The sequence below is a fragment of the Megascapheus bottae genome, chromosome 25 (genome assembly GCF_031878675.1).
Source record: "Megascapheus bottae isolate mThoBot1 chromosome 25, mThoBot2.hap1, whole genome shotgun sequence".
NCBI lineage: Eukaryota > Metazoa > Chordata > Mammalia > Rodentia > Geomyidae > Megascapheus > Megascapheus bottae.
The window spans coordinates 7,553,126-7,571,615 of NC_143533.1; the positions used below are offsets into that span (position 1 = coordinate 7,553,126).

At 37.9% G+C, this 18,490-nt stretch overlaps 1 protein-coding gene across 8 annotated transcripts in view; it reads right to left on the reverse strand.

Moving 5' to 3' along the window:
* Window positions 1-18,490, reverse strand: part of Iqch (IQ motif containing H) — a 206,450-nt gene that overhangs the window by 90,428 nt on the left and 97,532 nt on the right. For 7 of the 8 annotated variants that reach the window (XM_090358130.1, XM_090358133.1, XM_090358129.1 and 4 more), the window contains 4 exons: window positions 15,796-16,344; window positions 15,053-15,119; window positions 4,853-4,936; window positions 207-382 (listed from right to left, as the gene is read on the reverse strand). In XM_090358130.1, the coding sequence (XP_090214256.1) occupies window positions 207-382; window positions 4,853-4,936; window positions 15,053-15,119; window positions 15,796-16,344 (876 nt within the window). The remainder of the gene's footprint in view (window positions 1-206; window positions 383-4,852; window positions 4,937-15,052; window positions 15,120-15,795; window positions 16,345-18,490) is intronic. The other variant, XM_090358132.1, reaches the window with a different exon arrangement.

The window sequence follows — 18,490 nt, forward strand, 5'->3', positions numbered from 1 at the left end:
AACTGGGAAAAAGATAGCTTCCCTGAGTCTGAAAGTTAAACTTGGGATATTTATTTCCTTATAGTTCAACTGGTAGTCTAATCAGTAAGGCTGTTAAACTTGCAATAATATTTCACTGATGTGTAGCCAAGCATTACAAGTTATAAAATTTTCCAATTTAATTTTACTGCATCCCTGAAGCCGTAGTAATTAGAAGACAAACTCACTGTGAAGAAGTCTACAGCTTCGGGGATGATAATTTTGAGCCTGTTCTTCAGGTCACTTCTGTCGTTCACATTCCCTGACTTGGCAGCTGCATGGAGACTCAGGAGTTTTTGGTAATAGAGCTTTAATTCCTCGTTCATGTGATGGGAGGAGACGTAAATGACAGTCACGTTGGCATCTACAACCGTCAACAGGCACAATGTTAATTACTGACTGAAACGTAAATGACCCTGTGAGCCCTGACATCTCATGGATGTCAGATAAAAAGTATGTCCAAAATGCCATACGCATTTAGTTCATTTAGACTGGCTTTTCATGTAGCTTAGCAATATAACCAGCTTATTTATTTATTCACTCCATTCATTCATTTTATTTACCTGGGTTTATTTTTTGTTCATTTCCCTAGAGCAACTTTTTTTAATCATTGGGGTTACAGTTACAATCACCAGGTAGTAGGTGCATTACTTCTCACACATTGATACCCCTTCCCATGTTATTCATCTGTTTTTATTTTCATTCATTCATTCATTCATTTTTATTTAGTGCCAATACTGAAGCTTGAACTCAGGGCTTCAGGCTCTCACATGGCTTTTTCTCCTTAAGGCTCTACCACTCAAACCGTAGCTCCAATTCTGGGATTTTGGTGGCTAACTGGAGATAAGAGTCAAAAACTTTCCTGCCTGCGCTGACTTTGAACCTCGAGATTACTGAGTGGCTAGGATTATAACTTTGAGCCGTGGTTCCTGGCTAAAGAATTTATTTCTTTTCATAATTTATTAGTATTATTTTTTTAGTATGTCATACTGGGGATTGAACTCAGAGCTTTATATTCTTGCTTATCTTTTTTGTTCAGAACTAGTGATTTTTTTTTACATGTTAACATTTGTTTTAGAAAAGAAACATCACAACGTATACACATTCATATCTTGAGAAGGTGAGTATGTGGAGAGAGGAATGGTACACAAATGCCTAATTATAACACCTAATGTACATATGTGAAAAGGGAAATAGGAAATCTGGAAATCTGTACTCCTCATACAACTCCTCTTACAACTATTTGGAGAAAATGATGATGATGATGATGATGATGATGATGATGAAGGAGGTCTGAGATGCCATGAAAGTGTACTTCCAATTAACACACAGGGATTTAACCACACAACCATTAATATCAGTGGAAGCAACAACAAAAATCACTTATAGATTCATTAACAGAAGAACAAAATTCCTCAGAAAGAAATCTCTAGGTTACAAATGATAAGAAACCATATTGCTAATTGTATTTTTCTTGCCCATTTCTGGCAAATGACATAGATTACTGCAATATGCAGCATTCATGGGGTTTCATTGTGAAACTGCAAATATTAACCATTAATTGGCAAGTCGTTATGGAAAGAGCTATAAAAAAGATGAAAGTTGTTTGATTACTGGTCAATAGTTAAAAGAAAATCAGTTTCTCTTTAGCTTAACTATCTAGGAATTGAGTGGATTAGCTATTAGAATCTGTGCTGGAAGTCCTGATTTCATAGCCAGTAGCAAGTGACAAGTTTTAACAGTATAATCAGATTATCTTTAATTCCTCCAAATAACCAGAAAATCAACACTTTTTACTGGCAATTAATGAAATTGAAATGATAATTATTTATTCTTCCACAGAATTGCTACTGGTTTTTCTAAGTTTCTTGATATTTTTATTTCAGAAGCAAATACTTCTATCTACAAGCAAGTTTCTTCTAGCTACCACTTGCTGAGATTTAAACTCAGATTTTCACCCTTACCAGGCAGGTACACTGTTAGAGCCATGGCTTTAGTCCTTTCTGCTCTGGTTAGTTTTGAGATAGGGTCTCTCACATTTTTGCTCAGGCTACCCTGAATAGCTGTCCTCCTACTTACGCTGCCCAATGTGACTATAATGACAGGTGCATGCCACCATGACCAAATGCTTTTGGATGAGATAGGGTCTCATAAACTCCCCACCCCGCCCCCAGGATGGCCTGGAATCTTGATCTTGATCTTCCTAATAACCATCTCCCATTAACACCTGACCCAATCTACTATTTTTTATTTGTTTGGTTTGAACTTTGAATTTAGGGCCTGGGTGCTGTCTTTGAGCTCTTCAGCTCAAGGCTAGTGCTCAACTACTTTGAGCCACAGCAGCACTTCCAGTTTTCTGGTGGTTAATTGGATTTTCGGACTTTAGAACTTTCATGCCCAGACTGGCTTTGAACCATTATCTTTAAATCTCAGCCTTCTGAGTAGCTAGGATTACAGGTGTGAGTTACTGCACCTGACTCAAATCTACTACTTTTAAAAAAATCTTTATTCCTTTTTTTTTTTTTTTTTTTGCCAGTCGTGGGCTTAAGCTCAGGGCCTGAGGACTGTCCTTGGATTTTCTCAAGGCTAGAGCTCTACCACGTGAGCCTCAGCACCACTTCTGGCTTTTTCTAAGTATGTGGTACCAAGGAATCAAACCTGGGTCTTCGTGCATGCTAGGCAAGCATTCTACCACTAGGCCAAACTCCCGGCCCTCTTTATTCCTTTTAAAGTTACACTGCTATATCATAAAGATAATGTATCAAGAAAAGGCATAATCTCTCAGAACTGTTCATGTTAGCAAAATTTTTCTTAGCTGATACTACTGGATTATTTAAAATAGATGCCTCAAACTTCCAAGTCTTTCCAGTAAGAAGAATCTTTACAAAAATATAATATAGGCTAGCATGCAAGACGACCGGGGTTCAATTCTTTGGTACCACATACATAGAAAAAAAGCCGGAAGTAGTGCTGAGGCTCAAGTGGTAGAGCTCTAGCCTTGAGAAAGCCCAAGGACAATGCTCAGGCCCTGAGTTCAAGACCCAGGACTGGAAAAAAAATATATATATATAATATATATTATATATCTATACGTATTCACATCTATACATATATATATATATATACATATGCTTTGGTGGTGATTTTGCCTATGTACAGAAGGATATATTTAAAAAGCTGAAGAAAAAAGTTTAATTTGCCTGGGCACATATGGCTCCTGTATATAATCCTAGCTACTCACAAGATTGAGATAAAGTCCATGACTCTTTTACCTTCAATTACCCAGTGAAAAGCCAGAAGGAGAACTGTGGCTCAAGTGGTAGAGAGCTAGCCTTGACCCCAAAAGCTCAGGACAGTGCACAGGCCTTCAGTTCAAGCCCCAGTACCAGGAAAAACACACAACAATCAAACAAACTAACAAAAACAAATAAATTAGAGCAAAGTCTGCCCTCTACTGCCCTTCAGCGGTCTCCATTCAGTCAGCTTTTAGTTAAAATAACTCAGTACTAACAAATCAATCTCAAGTCATTAAATTTTTTTGCAATCCTGAAAAACAATATTGGTGCCTACATAACAGATTAAAGCAATTATGCTATTATTATTTTAGGACACTGTAAATTTCTAGTGCTGATGTATTTTTGTTACCAAATGGCATTTATAAAATAATAATGATGCTGAAATATATATGAATCATGTAAAGTATGTCATTCCAGGGAGCCAGCTAAGTTGGCCATTGATAATTTAAAGTTCTTTCTTGTTTTGCTTACATAAAGGCCAAAACAATTATATTTTAACAAAACATTTAACAAAATGTTCTTGTTTGATAACTAATTTTTTGAAAATCTCATTTTTATGTAGTCCTGATTTTTTGACTATTTGCTCACAAACTGATTATCAGCTTTTTCAACATATATGTATGTATGTATGTATGTGTATATATATATATATATATATATATATGTGATTTTTTTTTTGCCAGTCCTGGGCTTGAGCTCAAGGCCTGAACACTGTCCTTGGACTTTCTCAAGGATCTACCATTTGAGCCTCAGCACCACTTCCAGCTTTTTTCTACATATGTGGTACGGAGGAATGGAACCGGAGTTTTCGTGCATGCTAGGCAAGCAATCTACCACTAGGCCAAACTCCCGGCCCCTCAACTTATATTTTTTATGCTTAACTTGAATTCTGATTATGACATTCCCAGATCTGACCCACAACTCCATTTCTGGCTCTTTGCTGGCTAATTGGAAACAAGAGTCTCACAGATTTTTCTTGCCTGGGTTGACTTCAAACTGTGATCTTCAGATCTTAACTTCTATATAGTTCACATAACAGGTGTCAGCCACTGTGCTTAGCTAAAATCAGTTCCTCTATAACTTAATTCATCTAGGAATTGGAGACTAGCTATCTAAGTATCTCCCTGGCTTGTAAATCTGTTATCTAAAACAAAATATTCAATTACCCCTAACTTCTTACAATGCAGAGATATCAGATAGGTGGGTTTTTCTTTAGGAAAGATTAGAAATCCTTGTCAAAGGGGCAGATATTTCATAAACATCCATTGATAAAAACTGCAGAGTCATTTGTGCAAAGTAAATAGCAATACCTTTTTTTTTTTTTTTTTTTTTGCCAGTCCTGGGCTTGAATTCTTGAATTCAGGGCCTGGGCACTGTCCTTGGACACTTTTTACTCAAGGCTAGCCCTCTACCACTTGAACCACAGTGCCATTTCTGGCATTTTCTGTGTATGTGGTTCCGGGGAATTGAACCCAGGGCTTTGTGCATGATAGGCAAACACGTCACCACTAGGCCACACTCCCAGCCCCTAACAATACCTTGGATGTCGCACAGCCTCCCCAGCTGCATGTTCTGAAGTGTGGCAAAATCAGCAATGTATTCTCGAACAGTCTCATGATATCCTACAAGGCAAAAGCCAGAAAGAGTGGGTCAATGGAGCACAATGGCACAGCCTACACTTACTCTGCAGTGTCTTACAAAGTCAATACAAATCCCAACAGTGGGGTCTGTGCTTCTCAGGGAATGAAGAATGATTCTGCAACATATGGCCAGTATAGATGCTACAACAGAGAAGTTGAAATTTTTCAATAGCAGCACAGCTCCTAAAAGAATCTGTGTGACACACACATGAACAAGATTTCTGACAGGGAACCTGAGTGTTTATAATGGCAGATAAGAACATTATGTCCTGGTTGACCATGTGCTCCCATTTCTATTTGTATGTACTATGTACCATTTTGAAAATAGGTTTCAAAAAATTAAGAGGAAGTACAGGGCCTTAAGTTCAAGCCCCAGTACTAGCACACTAGCACTAAAAAAAGAAAAAAGAAGTATACAAAGTTGCAGTGAGCTAGAAGGAAAAAAAAAACCAACCTCAGTATCTATTACACAACATGGGTAGGGTTAAATATTACTTATTAATAGAGATTATAAAAAGAAGTATACCAGGTTAAAAAAAAAAGAAAATGTGTTCTTGTATTTGGCTTATAAAATCACATATATTTCACACGAATCCATTTCTATTTTCAGGAATTCCTATTTAAGGAATTTTCATATCAAAGAAATAAACTAATATTATCAGTCAAACACTAATATTATCACACATACCACCATCAAGACTTTAATTCGGGACTACAATACTTCACTTTTTCACTCAAGGCTGGTACTTTATCACTTGAGCCACAGCTCCATTTGTAGCCTTTTGGTGATTAACTGGAGAAAAGAATCTTGTGGTCTTTTGTGCCCAGTGTGGCTCTACAGTTTTATCCTCAGATCTCAGCTTCCTAAGTAGCCAGGGTTACAGGCATGGCACACCAGTGCCCAACTTGTTTTGGCTTTTTAACTTACATGACATTTTTGAAAAGTAACCCATGCTTGGTGCTGGTGGCACACACTTATAATCCTAGCTACTCAGGAGGCTGAGATCTAGGATTTCAGGTCCAAGCCAGCCTGGGCACAAAAGTCTGTGAGACTCTTACCTTCAATTAACCGCCAGAAAACCAGAAGTGGTGCTGTGGCTCAATGTGGTAGAGCACTAGCCTTGAGCTGAAGAGCTCAGGGACAGTGCCCAGGCTCAGAGTTCAAGCCCCATGACTGACAAAAAAAAAAAAGGGTAGCCCAGAATTGTTCTATACCAACACACAGACATCATACACATTTATTACCTATTGTCACAAGTAGGTGTTTAAGGAATTCTCATATCAAAGAAACAGGCTTCTGCTCTCAATCAAAACAATTTTTTTTTGCCAGTTCTGGGGCTTGAACTCAGGGTCTAGGCTCTGTCCTTGGACACTTTTTGCTCAGGCTTAGTGTTCTGCCACTTGAGCCACAGTGCGACTTCTAGCTTTTTCTGAGTATGTGGTACTGAGGAATGAAACCCAGGGTTTCATGCATGCTAGGCTAGCACTCTACCACTAGGCTACACTCCTGGCCCCAAAACAACTTTTGACCTCCAAAGAGCAATAAAAGTTAAAGTAATTACTTTATCAATACTAAAAAAGTCAGAAAGAACTAGTATCAGAAATACTTTGTTGACATTTCAAATCTTTAAAAAAAAAGTGGACCCAAGCTTAAACTTCAAAAGTATGTGTGCATATCTGCAAGCATGTAGCGCTGCTTATATAAAATTCACTGGTGGGAAGCGTAAGTTTTGGGACTTTTTTTTTTTGGTCATAAAATGCTTTTCATATTTTGAAGAGATGCTTCAATGCCTCCTTGTGGTTACTGAGCCCAAGTTCAACTGCTGGAGATAATGTGATTGTTATGGATTACATCTTCAAGATGTGACATGGATTTTCCTTTTTTAGCATAAAGGAAAACTATAGCAATTCAGTCAATAGGGCTTCAATCCAAATGAACTCTGAAAATTGGCTCTTTGCTTTGATGTCAGTGTCTAAACATAGATGATGTCTGGAAATTGAATGACTTCACAATTCATCTAAGTCTCTCTTTGTTTTAAGTATAGCACTGAGGAATTAAATAGACAGATGGGCTAATGAGCTGTTTAAATTATTAGACGTATAGAAAATTATGAATTTCTCAATAACTAAACGCTATGCCCTACAGAAAACTAATAGGGAGAGGTATAATTTCAATGTTGTCTTTATTATTGCAATATTATCACCTTTAAGATTTTGCATAGATAAGTCTATATATTCAGATAAACATCTATAAAGATGCACTGTGAAAATGCATTTTTAAGTGCCTAAAAGATGAAGTACAATCAAGGGCCTGAGAGCATTCTGTGGATGCATTTTCTTTCAAAAAATATAAAGCTAGCACAAGATATCTCATTAATATGTCCAAGTTGAAATACAAAAGATGTCCAATTACTTTTAACTGTATCTGCAGCCAGTCAGTGACTAAGTCTGTGCTTTATTCAAGTGCCTAAGGTCAGTTTCCCAACAAATTACTCAATAAGTTACTGTCACTGCTAACCAAAGATGTATATTTACTATACCTGCAGAATTATGGCATAGCTGGTTACTCAGTCCAACCAATACACTCATCTTGTAGGTTCTACCTTAGAACCTCTAGAAAGAAATCCAGGTCGACGTTTTGCTTTTAGCCCCTTTAAACATCTGAACTACAGAACCATAACACCCTAAGTCCGTAGTGTTTCTTCCTTATGCCCATTAAACATTCCTTCTATCAGGTGTCTGTTTCTCTTTGTCTCTTATTAAAAGATGAGGGCCAAGATCCCAGGCATCCCCCGCCCATCGCAAAAAACCTCCAAAACCCAACCAGTTCGCTTTGGTATAGGAAAATTAGGCATTTGACAAGCACAAAACTATTTGAGGTATGTATCAAAAACCATAATAGCAAACATTGTTCACCACAACCACAAGTGCTCAATCACTTTTTGGTGACACAGGAAAAAAAAAAAGGTCCAAATCTCCTTCAACTGGCCTCCCAAGCAACTATGGATTTTATTTAAATCTATCTGCAGTGCCTCTGCTGTACAAGGGGCTCAGAGTTTCTCTTGCAACCTTTTAGTATCCTACTCTCTTGCTGTCTAGAAGTTTGTGCTTTAGTACTTGCATAAGTAACAAAAGATCCCAGTGCAGCCGTAATGTTTAGACTGCAGGACTCCAGGTCAGTGCACAATGTTCAAGTGTGGTCATCTGTGAAGCCTGTCAAATGCCCCTAATAGTTTTGACATTCAGATTTCTGAATTTTAATTCATCGGGGGATTTCTGGATTACTATAATCATGTCACTCCTGCTCATCTTGCATCCAATATGTTTGCTTGCCTGCCTGCCTGCCTGCCTTCCTGCCTTCCTTCCCTCCTTCCTTCCTGTTTCTTCCTTTTTCTTCTTTCTTTTTTCCCCTCCCGACTTCCCTTCCTTCCTTCCTTCCTTCCTTCATTTTGTGCCAGTCCTGGGGTTTGAACTTAAGGCCTAGATGCTGTCTCTGGGCTTTTTTTTTTTTTTTTTTTTTTTTTTTTGGTGGTTAAGTAGAATCTCACAATCCTTACTGCTCAGGCTGGTTTCAAGCGGCAATCCTCAGATCTCAGCTTGTTGAGTAGCTATTATTAGAGGCCAACAGCCCTGGACTTCCAATATACTTTCTTAGTGGAAGAAAGGGATGGAGATACTGGCACTGGCACTGTTACCCTATGTGTGCCACAGGGAGGATGTGCCTCACTGAACATCATTGATCATGTGTTTTGAAATGGGAAAAAGTCTGAGAACTACTACTTTAAACCATCAAACCAGCTAGAGTGAGCAGATGCAAAGCAATTGCTAGGTCACCAGGAGTCCTTTGTTAACTCCTCCATTGTATAAAATAGGACTTAAAAAGAAACTAGAAGTCAAGCACAGGTCTGCAGGCCAAGTGTTCAGGAAATGTGGATCTGCCACAATACTGGAACCTGTCTTAAAGGCATGCCTGCATGCCAAGGAGGCCTGGCCACTGAGCTTGCCTCCTCATAGTCTTGAGAAAAGCTGGTACTAGGGCTTGAACTCAGAGCCCGGAGGTCTTGCTTCACTTTTTTTTTCCTCAATGAAGATTATCACTTGAACTACAGCTTCACTTCTGGCTTTTTGATGATTAACGGGGAATAACAGACTCACAGACTTTGCTTCTCAGAATGGCTCTGATCCTAAATTCTCAATTTCAGCATCCTGAGAAGCTAAAATGAAAGGTGTGACACTGTCTCCAAGCTTAAGGAATTTTATTATAAAGACACAGAAGAACATGGAAAGTGTATTTGCTGAGTTAAACGTTCTCCAGCCATTTTGGAAAACTGGAATCTCCTTCTGAAGCATAAGGACTTTCTGTTATTCTAACCGTCTGTCAGTGGCTGGCGTGCAGCTAAAGCCAGTGGTTACCAGAGTGTGGGCTGAGGACCTTGGAGAGTGCTGAGACCATTTCAGGAGCTCTGCAAGGTCAAAACTATTTTCAAAATTAAACTAAATGATTATTTGCCCTTTTCAATCTATTCTCTCCGAGGTCAGGAAACACAAAATGCTTATTAATATGATTGCGATCTCACATTTCACCTGACATTATTTCCAATGCTGAAGTTAATATAAAGCCAAAGAAGAATGTATACTATATATAAAAATATGTAATATATATGAATATATTCCATATATTTGCTCATTAGATATAATTATGTACATATGTACATATATGGTACATACATATTTGCTAAGATAATGCAGAAAAAAATACAAAGTCAGCTATGTGTATTGTTTTTACTCATTAAGTAAATTGACAATGAAATAAAACATTACATGGCAAAAAGAAAAAAAATCCCACTTCAATTTCCTATTCATTTTGAAAGAGGGAGAAGGGAGAAGGGAAACTAAAATGGCTGGCAACAGCCTTCACTATCCATACACAGCCTTAGAATCTAGTTCTCGGTGCAACTCATTTAATATCAATATACAATACAATGTCACTGACTTTTAAGATTAACACCAAATGATATGCTCTAATAAAGCAGCCCAAGGGTTAAATAAAAAGCTGGCCATAAGAACTTGAAGCAGATTTAGTTCACAGGTTTTATTTAGACTCTGGTTGTTTTCTAGAGGAATTAGGATCCTTTGTTAATGTTCTTTCTTATTTTGATTGATATATTTTACTTAAAATAGACCCTGGTATTCTATTCCTGCTATGAAGCTGCTTTGTTATAATTGTATTTCATTAATAAAAATGATAAAAATATGCAATTTCCAATTAATAGGGACTATATATTCTATAAATGATTTTTTTTATCATTTTATAAAATTACAAGGCCAGTTTTGTTGGACAATTAGTCAACAGTATTCCACCTCTCTACGGTTAAAAATAGCTATGGATACTACCTGAAATATAGAACTGTCGACCAAATTCATAACTCCCCCTTTTAAAGAGGTTATTCTGTAATATGTGGTTATTTTAATGCCCATATTTTCCAACTATAGACTTAAATATTCGTTGTCAATGTTTTGTAGTGGTGGACCCTGGTAGCTCATGCAAGTAATCCTAACTACTCAGGAGACTGACATCTGAGGATCAAGGTTTGAAGCCAAGACTGGGAAGAAAAGTCTGAGACTGTTCTTTCCAACTAACCACCAAAAATCCAGAAGTGGAGATGTGGCTCAAGGGATAGAGCACCAGCCTTGGGTGAAAAAGCTAAGGGATACTGTCCAGACCTTGAGTAAAAGCCTCAGTATCAGCACATATACAAAAATATGTCTAGTAAAAAATGTTTCTTATAGGACTATAGGCTATTCTTTCTGGGATCATGGTGGTAGACCAAATGTCTACATGTGGGGGTCAGGAGTTTGGCCTAGTGGTAAGAGTGCTTGCCTAGCATGCAGGAAGGCCCGGGTTCGATTCCTTGGTATCACATACATAGAAAAAGCCAGAAGTGATGCTGTGGTTCAAGTGGTAGAGCCCTCTCTAGCTTTGAGAAAGCCCAAGGACAGTGATCACGCCCTGAGCTCAAGCCCAGGACTGGCAAAAAAACATACGTCTACATGTGTAGTTTATTATTGTTATTGGTACTGATCTTGCATTCTAAGGTTCAAGTAAGAGTGCAGACCCAGTTGGCAGGTGGCACACTGTAACTGTCTGGATGATTTTACTGGAAAATTTCTTAGGGAAAGAGAAAAAAGAAGGCAAGGCTGCATGCTCCTTTAGGGCCTACCTGAACCTATCAGTCTCATCATCTGCTTTGACCAGAGATTCTGTCTCAACTCTGCAAACTAAATTCTTACACTGAAGAGACTGGTTATTGTTGTAACTTTTTGCAGTGTAATTAGAAAAATTAATTACAGTTGTTTCATCAACTTCTATTTTTACATTTTGGGTGTTAAGTCCTTAGTCCATGAGTCAAAGATGCCATGTTGAATTGGTCCCATCTTTGCATATACCTAGAAGTGATAAACACAAGAAATGTACCCCCATACAGCTAAAAAAAAGACATAATTTAAGAGTTCAAGAAATTCTGTCTTATAAGAATTGCTTAATGGTCTTTAACTGATTTTAATGACAAGTCAATTCTATAAAAAAAAAGCCTAAAGTACAGATAGATAGAAATCACCATATTATCAAAGCCCAAGCATTATTCTCTGGTGAAAATTACATTTTATATATATATATATATATATATATATATATATATTGTTAGTCAAGGGGCTTGAACTCTGGGCCTGGGGGCTGTCCCTGAGCTCTTCAGCTCAAGGCTACCTCTCTACCACTTTGAGCCACACTACCACATCCAATTTTGTGGTTGTTAATTGGACAGTCTCACGGGGACTCTTTCTGCCAGGGCTGCCTTTGAAACTCAATCTTTAGATCTCAGCTTCCTGAGTAACTAGGATTATAGGCATGAGTCACCAGCACTCAGCTACAGTTAGTTTTTTTTAATATATATTTTGAATTTTTATTATAAAGGTGATGTGTAGAAGGATTACTGTTTCATACATCAGGTAATGAGAACATTTCTTTTTGGACAATGTCACCCCTTCCTTCACTCCCTCCAGCTTTTTCCTTCAGTCCTCACCCACAAATAGAGAATTCATTTTCAACATGGTCTAGTGAGTGCCACTGCTTGTTCACTCTTTGTCCCTTTCATTTCTGTGACTCCATGACCCTAAAAAGAGAGATAAACAAGAAAGAAAAAAAACAAAAACAAAACAACTTCTTGTTGGGCTGGGAATGTGACTTAGTGGTAGATTGCTTGCTTAGCATGTATGTTCGATTCCTCAGTACCACAGAAGAGAGAAAGCCAGGGCTGGGAGTTTGCCTAGTGGTAGAGTGCTTGCCTAACATGCCCGAAGACACAGGTTCAATTGCTCGGTACCATATACATAGAAGCCAGAAGTGGTGCTGAGACTCAAGTGGTAGAGTTCTAGCCTTGAGCAAAAGAAACAGAAAAGCTCAGGGACAATGCCTAGGCTCTGAGTTTAAGCACCAGGACTGGCAAAAAAAAAAAAAAACCCAAAACAACAAAAAAAACCCCACTTGTTTCCACTTCCTAAAATTCATTTCAATAAATAGTATTTTATATGATCAGAGGCACTGAGGCATTGCCCTTTACAATTAGATTTTTAAGTGCCTCATTGATAAAAATACTGAGCTGTCCTTAACTCTTAAAATATATAACTAGCAGTTATCCTTTGAAATACTATTGTGTTATTTACAAACAAAAATCATTGCAATAAAGACCTTCATATTTATTATATCCTTACTGAAACTAAGTATGCATAATCTATAAGAGGGTTAATTTTAATATAACATGTAGAATAAAGCTAATTCTAATTTCTCTAATTTTACCCACCTAATATCTATTCAACAAGCCCCATTTTTTTTTGCCAGTCCTGGGCTTGAGCTCAGGGCCTGAGCATTATCCTTGGACTTTCTCAAATCTAGAACTCTACCACTTGAGCCTCAGCACCACTTGCGGCTTTTTCTATATATGTGGTACCAAGGAATCAAACCTGGGTCTTCGTGCATGCTAGGCAAGCACTTTAACTAGGCCAAACTCCCGGCCTCAGCAAGCCCTTTTTAAAATTTCAAGATGTTTCAATTAAAAGTATTTCTATTACCTAGTCTACATGACCAGGTTTCCACTTTTACTTCTTAGGAAACTCCTTTGTATCATGCTTCCCTGCAAGCCTGGTTGCTGGAAGCTATTTGGAAGGATCGTAAGTGGAGAAGAGAAGGGCAAAGTTTGATCTCATTACCTACATCACCTTAGTGTTTATCAGCACTGGAAACGAGGGACCTTCTTCATGGTTCTACTTTTGAGTGAAGTAGAAAAACCAAACCAAAACCCATCACATAAATATCAGGTCAGAGCCACAATTAGTTGCAGAAGCAAAGGCTCTCTTGCACCTTACTTTAAGGACCCAAGTCAGTTAATTGGGTCTGCAATTAGCCTCTCTGATTGCAATTAATTACAAGCACAATTTCTGTGTGTGAACCAGTTCTGTGTGCACAAGTGGTCTTACCAAAGCAATAGTGTAAGTTAAAACAAAATTCAGATTGGTCTTAGCTTACTCACATCCTGAGAATAAATAAATTCTTTCAAAAGCCATGAAACAGTACCAGTGGCTCAAGGCTTTGTGCAACTCTTAAGTTTTCTTAGCCCTTCTAAGCATATATTCCAGAACCAATGAAATTCTGTTATACTTTGTTACAATTATTATTTTATTAATTAAAATATTCCTAATTATATTTATATAATATAATCTAATAATATATATCATATAGTAATTATATAAAGTGATTATTTTAATGTTTTTCTTAATTTAATTTGTTTGTTTAATTTAATTCTATTTGTGTCTATATTCCACATTAGAACAGGATCAGGAACATTCACAAAGCAACACTATCCAGAATTCTATTACATTCCATTGTTTGATGCACTGCTGTGTGTGTGCCAGTCCTGGGGCCTAAACTCAAGGTCTTGGCCACCGTTCCTTACCTTTTTCTGCTCAAGTTTGGCACTTGAGCCACATCCCTTCTTCTGGCTTTTTGCTAGTTAACTGGACCCTCATGAACTTTCCTGACCAAGCTGGCTTCAAAACTGTGGTTCTCAAATCTCAGCCTCCTGAATAGCTCGGATTACAGGCATGAGCCATTAGCGCCCAGCTTTGCACTGCTATCTTTAAAAGGCTTTAACAAAGAGCCTTTGTGTAGTAAGGAGATTCAGCAGGTTTTGTTGTTTCTCTTTACTCTACTGAGTAAGCATAGAAAATTTAGCCACCTCCAGGAAATTTAATATATCAGGTAGAGGCAAAGCAAAGCAAGCAAACAAACCAAACATTTTGACAGCACTTCATGTTTCCAAAACACTTCCAGTGTGAATTTCAGAATTTCCCTCTGTCATTTTGGCATACCTATTTTACCACTGTGTTTCAGACAACAGCTTTTAAGTTTCCCCAATTCATAAATGTAATTAAATAATTACATTAGTGCTAATTAACATGAAACTGCAGATTATTTAAGCGCAAAAAACACTATTCAACTTCTTAATTATTCTTGTTCACACAGCATTTCCTTTTGCTCAGGCGCCCTAGGTGCAAATAAAGCATCCCATCTGCTCGTAATTAGAACTAAATAATTTCAGAGAATGTAGCTTATCATTTTGACTGCACATTTGATTAAAAACAGTGTACAAGCAATATCCTGGCTTATTGGTGTAACAACAACAACACACACAAGCCCGTGTTCTTCTATCATTAAAGAAGATCGAAAACATTATCTGTTATTTCAGAAGGGGGAAAAAAGACAACTTTTTAGTTCATTTCATACAGATGAAAGCGAATTACAGCAAATCACCTCTCCACTGAATAGCAGTCCTCCCCCCCCTCCACTAATGACTTTATTTGCTTAATCCCCAAATTAAACGCCGTTTCGAGCGAGGGCCCTGTGTTATTACTCTCATCATGTCGAGAACATTTTCCTGCCGAGACCAATTTGAATAAAACAAGGGGCCTTCCTTGAACTCAATCAAGGAGCCATAATGTGGTGGGTAATAGAGGTTGCTGATAGATTTGCAGGCAAAAGTGTTATACCTAATGACGGGATATGGATAATAGTCCTCCTGGAGGTCTTGATGAGATTCCAGTTGGCTTCCAGATGCTAAAAATCAAGAAGAGCATTGATCAGTGACAGGAAGCTGTAGTGGATTCATCTACTCAAACTTCAGCTGGGTTTTTTTTCCACTGTACACTTAAGCCAGGCATAAATTATATTAATTGATTTAATTACATACTTAAAACATCTTCCCCAATTAATTTAATTAGGTGGCTACATGATGCTACTGGCAGGGGAAGATTAGAGGCAGCTCACTTAATTAACAGAATATGAATGAAAAAAAAGAGAGAGAGAGAAAGCAAACATAAATGAAATTGTGAGCACTAATTAAAAGGCTGTCTACAAACTTAAATACTTTCTGACAAAGTGGTGACAGCAAAGTAGACAGAGAGGATTTTTTTTTTCTTAGCAAATTAAAAGTGCCAGAAGGTATATAGAGGGGGAGAGAAGGTAATGCAGTTAAAACAATGAATTTTCCCCACTGGCACAACTATATAGTCAAAATGAAACTGCAGTTGATTTTTGCAGGCACAACAACCCAATTTCTGATTTGGGCTAAGATATGATGTATAAACAAATGTGGGGATGAATGCATCACAGGCTTAAGGGGAGGGCAGTTGGAGAGAGAAAGGAACAGATAAAGAGACAACTTATTGCAGTCGTTCAAGCAAGAAGTGTTTAGAAAAGGCGGTCTGCTTTAACAGCTGGCAGCCTGGTGCACCTTGGCACGGATGCGGAAATTCTCCAGGTGTCTCTGACGTGATTCCTTCAGGATTCTCCTGAGCCTCGTCTTATGGCAGTGTAAAAGCCAGGCGATGGCAATCACCCCCGAGGCCCACTTCTGCCGGCGGAACAGCACGAAATGCTTTCTGGCTTTGTAGCATTTCCACGTGGCTTGGATCTTCTTGATAGCCTCTACCTTTCCATTCTGGCCCTTGTACCTCTGTCCTGGACGGCTTACCAGCATTTGGATGTGAAGGGGGTTCTCGAACATTGAGAGAATGTCATATCTGGTAAGTTTATTCTTCAGTTCAAACTCTGGAAGGAGGCTTATCAAATTCTTCCCCTTGACTTTGACTTCTGGTATTGCATAGTCCTGAAGAAACTTCACAATGTGTTCCAAGACAGAAAAAATACTCCCCCAAGCTAAGCGAAAATGTTCCTTGAATGCCACGAAATCTGGGGCTGTCAGGGATATGATGCCATTACAAATATTAAAGTCATAATCCCCTACTGGTTTCAGAATTTTAGAAGTTGCGGTTTTCGGGGCCTGGGGAAAGAAAGTTTGTTAGAGATGAACTAAGTTGGGAGCTTGTTTAGATGAATGAACAACACACATGCACCATCACACTATCACTGTCACCAACACCGGGGAGATTCTAGTGCTGATTTAGCAGCTGTACATTGTAATGCCTATGTCTGGTTGGTATATGTCATCAAAACTCCACATCACAAGGATATCTCAGATCACTCAAGGCTATTAAAAGATTATGAATTCTTTAAAAAATGAAAGTATCCTAAAGTGGCTCTAGGAAAAGCATCCTTTAGTTTAGATGACCCCAGGATCTCTTGATTTCACCTTTTATGCATGTACACATGGCCTTAGAGATGTATGTTGCTGATTTCCAATGGGTAACTTATCCACCAATCCTAAAAAGTAGAGTGAAGCTTTCTTTGCAGTCCTCAGGATAATTCAAATACACTCCTTAAGAGCTGTTCTGACTTCCTAACAGATCATGTCTTTTTAGAATTCTGGACTACTTCTGCCACCTTTTAGCACCAGGGTGATTTATTTTTTTATGTGAAGCATTGTGTTGTGTATCATCACCTTTGTCATTTTCTACTTTGCTCTTGACAAGTAATCTTTATTGTTAAGTATCATGTCCTCTTAGGGAACATATTTAGGACTATGCATGAGTAGACTGAAATCAGAAATTGCATAACCAATAAAATCAAGGGAGCATTGTTTTCAATGTGTTCTTGTCTATACTGAATTCAGTATTTTGTTGTTGTTTTGCCAGTCCTGGGCTTGAGCTCAGGGTCTGAGCACTGTCTGTGGACTTTCTCAAGGCTAGAGCTCTACCTCTTGAGCCTCAGCACCACTTCTGGCTTTTTTCTATGTAGGTGGTACTGAGGAATTGAACCTGGGTCTTCATGCATGCTAAGCAAGCACGCTACCAGTAGGCCAAACTCCCGGCACCTGAATGCAGTTTTAAATCATGGAAATATACTACTTTTATTTACTAATGGCAAGAAAGTTCCTTTAAGAATTAGATGGTGAGAATTTTTTTCTTCTTTATGTTTTTCTATATAAAAAACAATAAATTATATTTAAAAGATAAAATTAGAAGAGATCTGGATGACAGTAGCAATACATAATGTCATCACCATAAAAAAGGAATTCTGCTGCCTACTGCAAAATAACTATATATCAATCCCCTAAAAGTATTGCCTAATAAAAAAGACACTCTGCCCTGTGGTTTAAAAATCTCTAAAGGCCTGAGGGAATAGGGGAAGAGGGAAAGCATAAATGTCTGAGGTTCTGAATCCTGCTCAGTAAGCCAGGTATTAACTTGCTATAATAATTGTTTCTTTATGTCCGGGATTTAAGGAATCAATTATCTTGAAAATGTGTATTTATATGTCAGATACATAAGCCTCTTTCTACCAAACTGTAGAATTACATTGCTCTCTGCGTTTTAAAGACTTTTCATAAAATTCAAAGGATAAAAATGCCCGGAAATTTATCAATGACTATTGTGCCACAGCACTGTGTGAAGTAAGAACTGCTAAGTTACATTGTCTATGCTTTGTCTTTACTAAATAAATGCTAGTGGAGAGTAATTAACAAATACTAGGCAAACAGCTGAGAGAAAAGCAAGCCAAGAAATATATGGACAATGAAAGCCCACTAAGTAAACACATGCAATCAAATAAACAACAAAAACAACCATCAAATTCTGTTTCTTTTTCTAGATTCTGGGCAGTGGAATAATTATACTGTCAACTCAAATGAAAATGCTAGAAAGCAAGTATTAAGTTTTTAAAAAATCCTTTAGAAGATATCTTTCAATAGCAGTGAGCTCTTCTATGCTTTTAACTTACAAACTGTTACAAGGGATGAGAATGATAGGAAACACCACCTCACCAAGACTTCAGACCTTTCTGATTAAATCAGGACACTAAAAGAATGTAAATTATCTGGTAGATGGGAGCAAATTCCTTCCCCTTGGATGGACAGGAAAGACAGAAGCCCGGGTAGACAGACATTGATCCTGGCAGCAGAGCTGTGACTCTAAGCAGAAGACAAGTAGCATGTTCCAACAGAAGTAGGCCGTGACTTTGTTTCTGCTGACCTTCCAGGATAGTTCTCAATGAAGAAAAGGTTAGAGATCAGAAAAGAATGACACTACGGA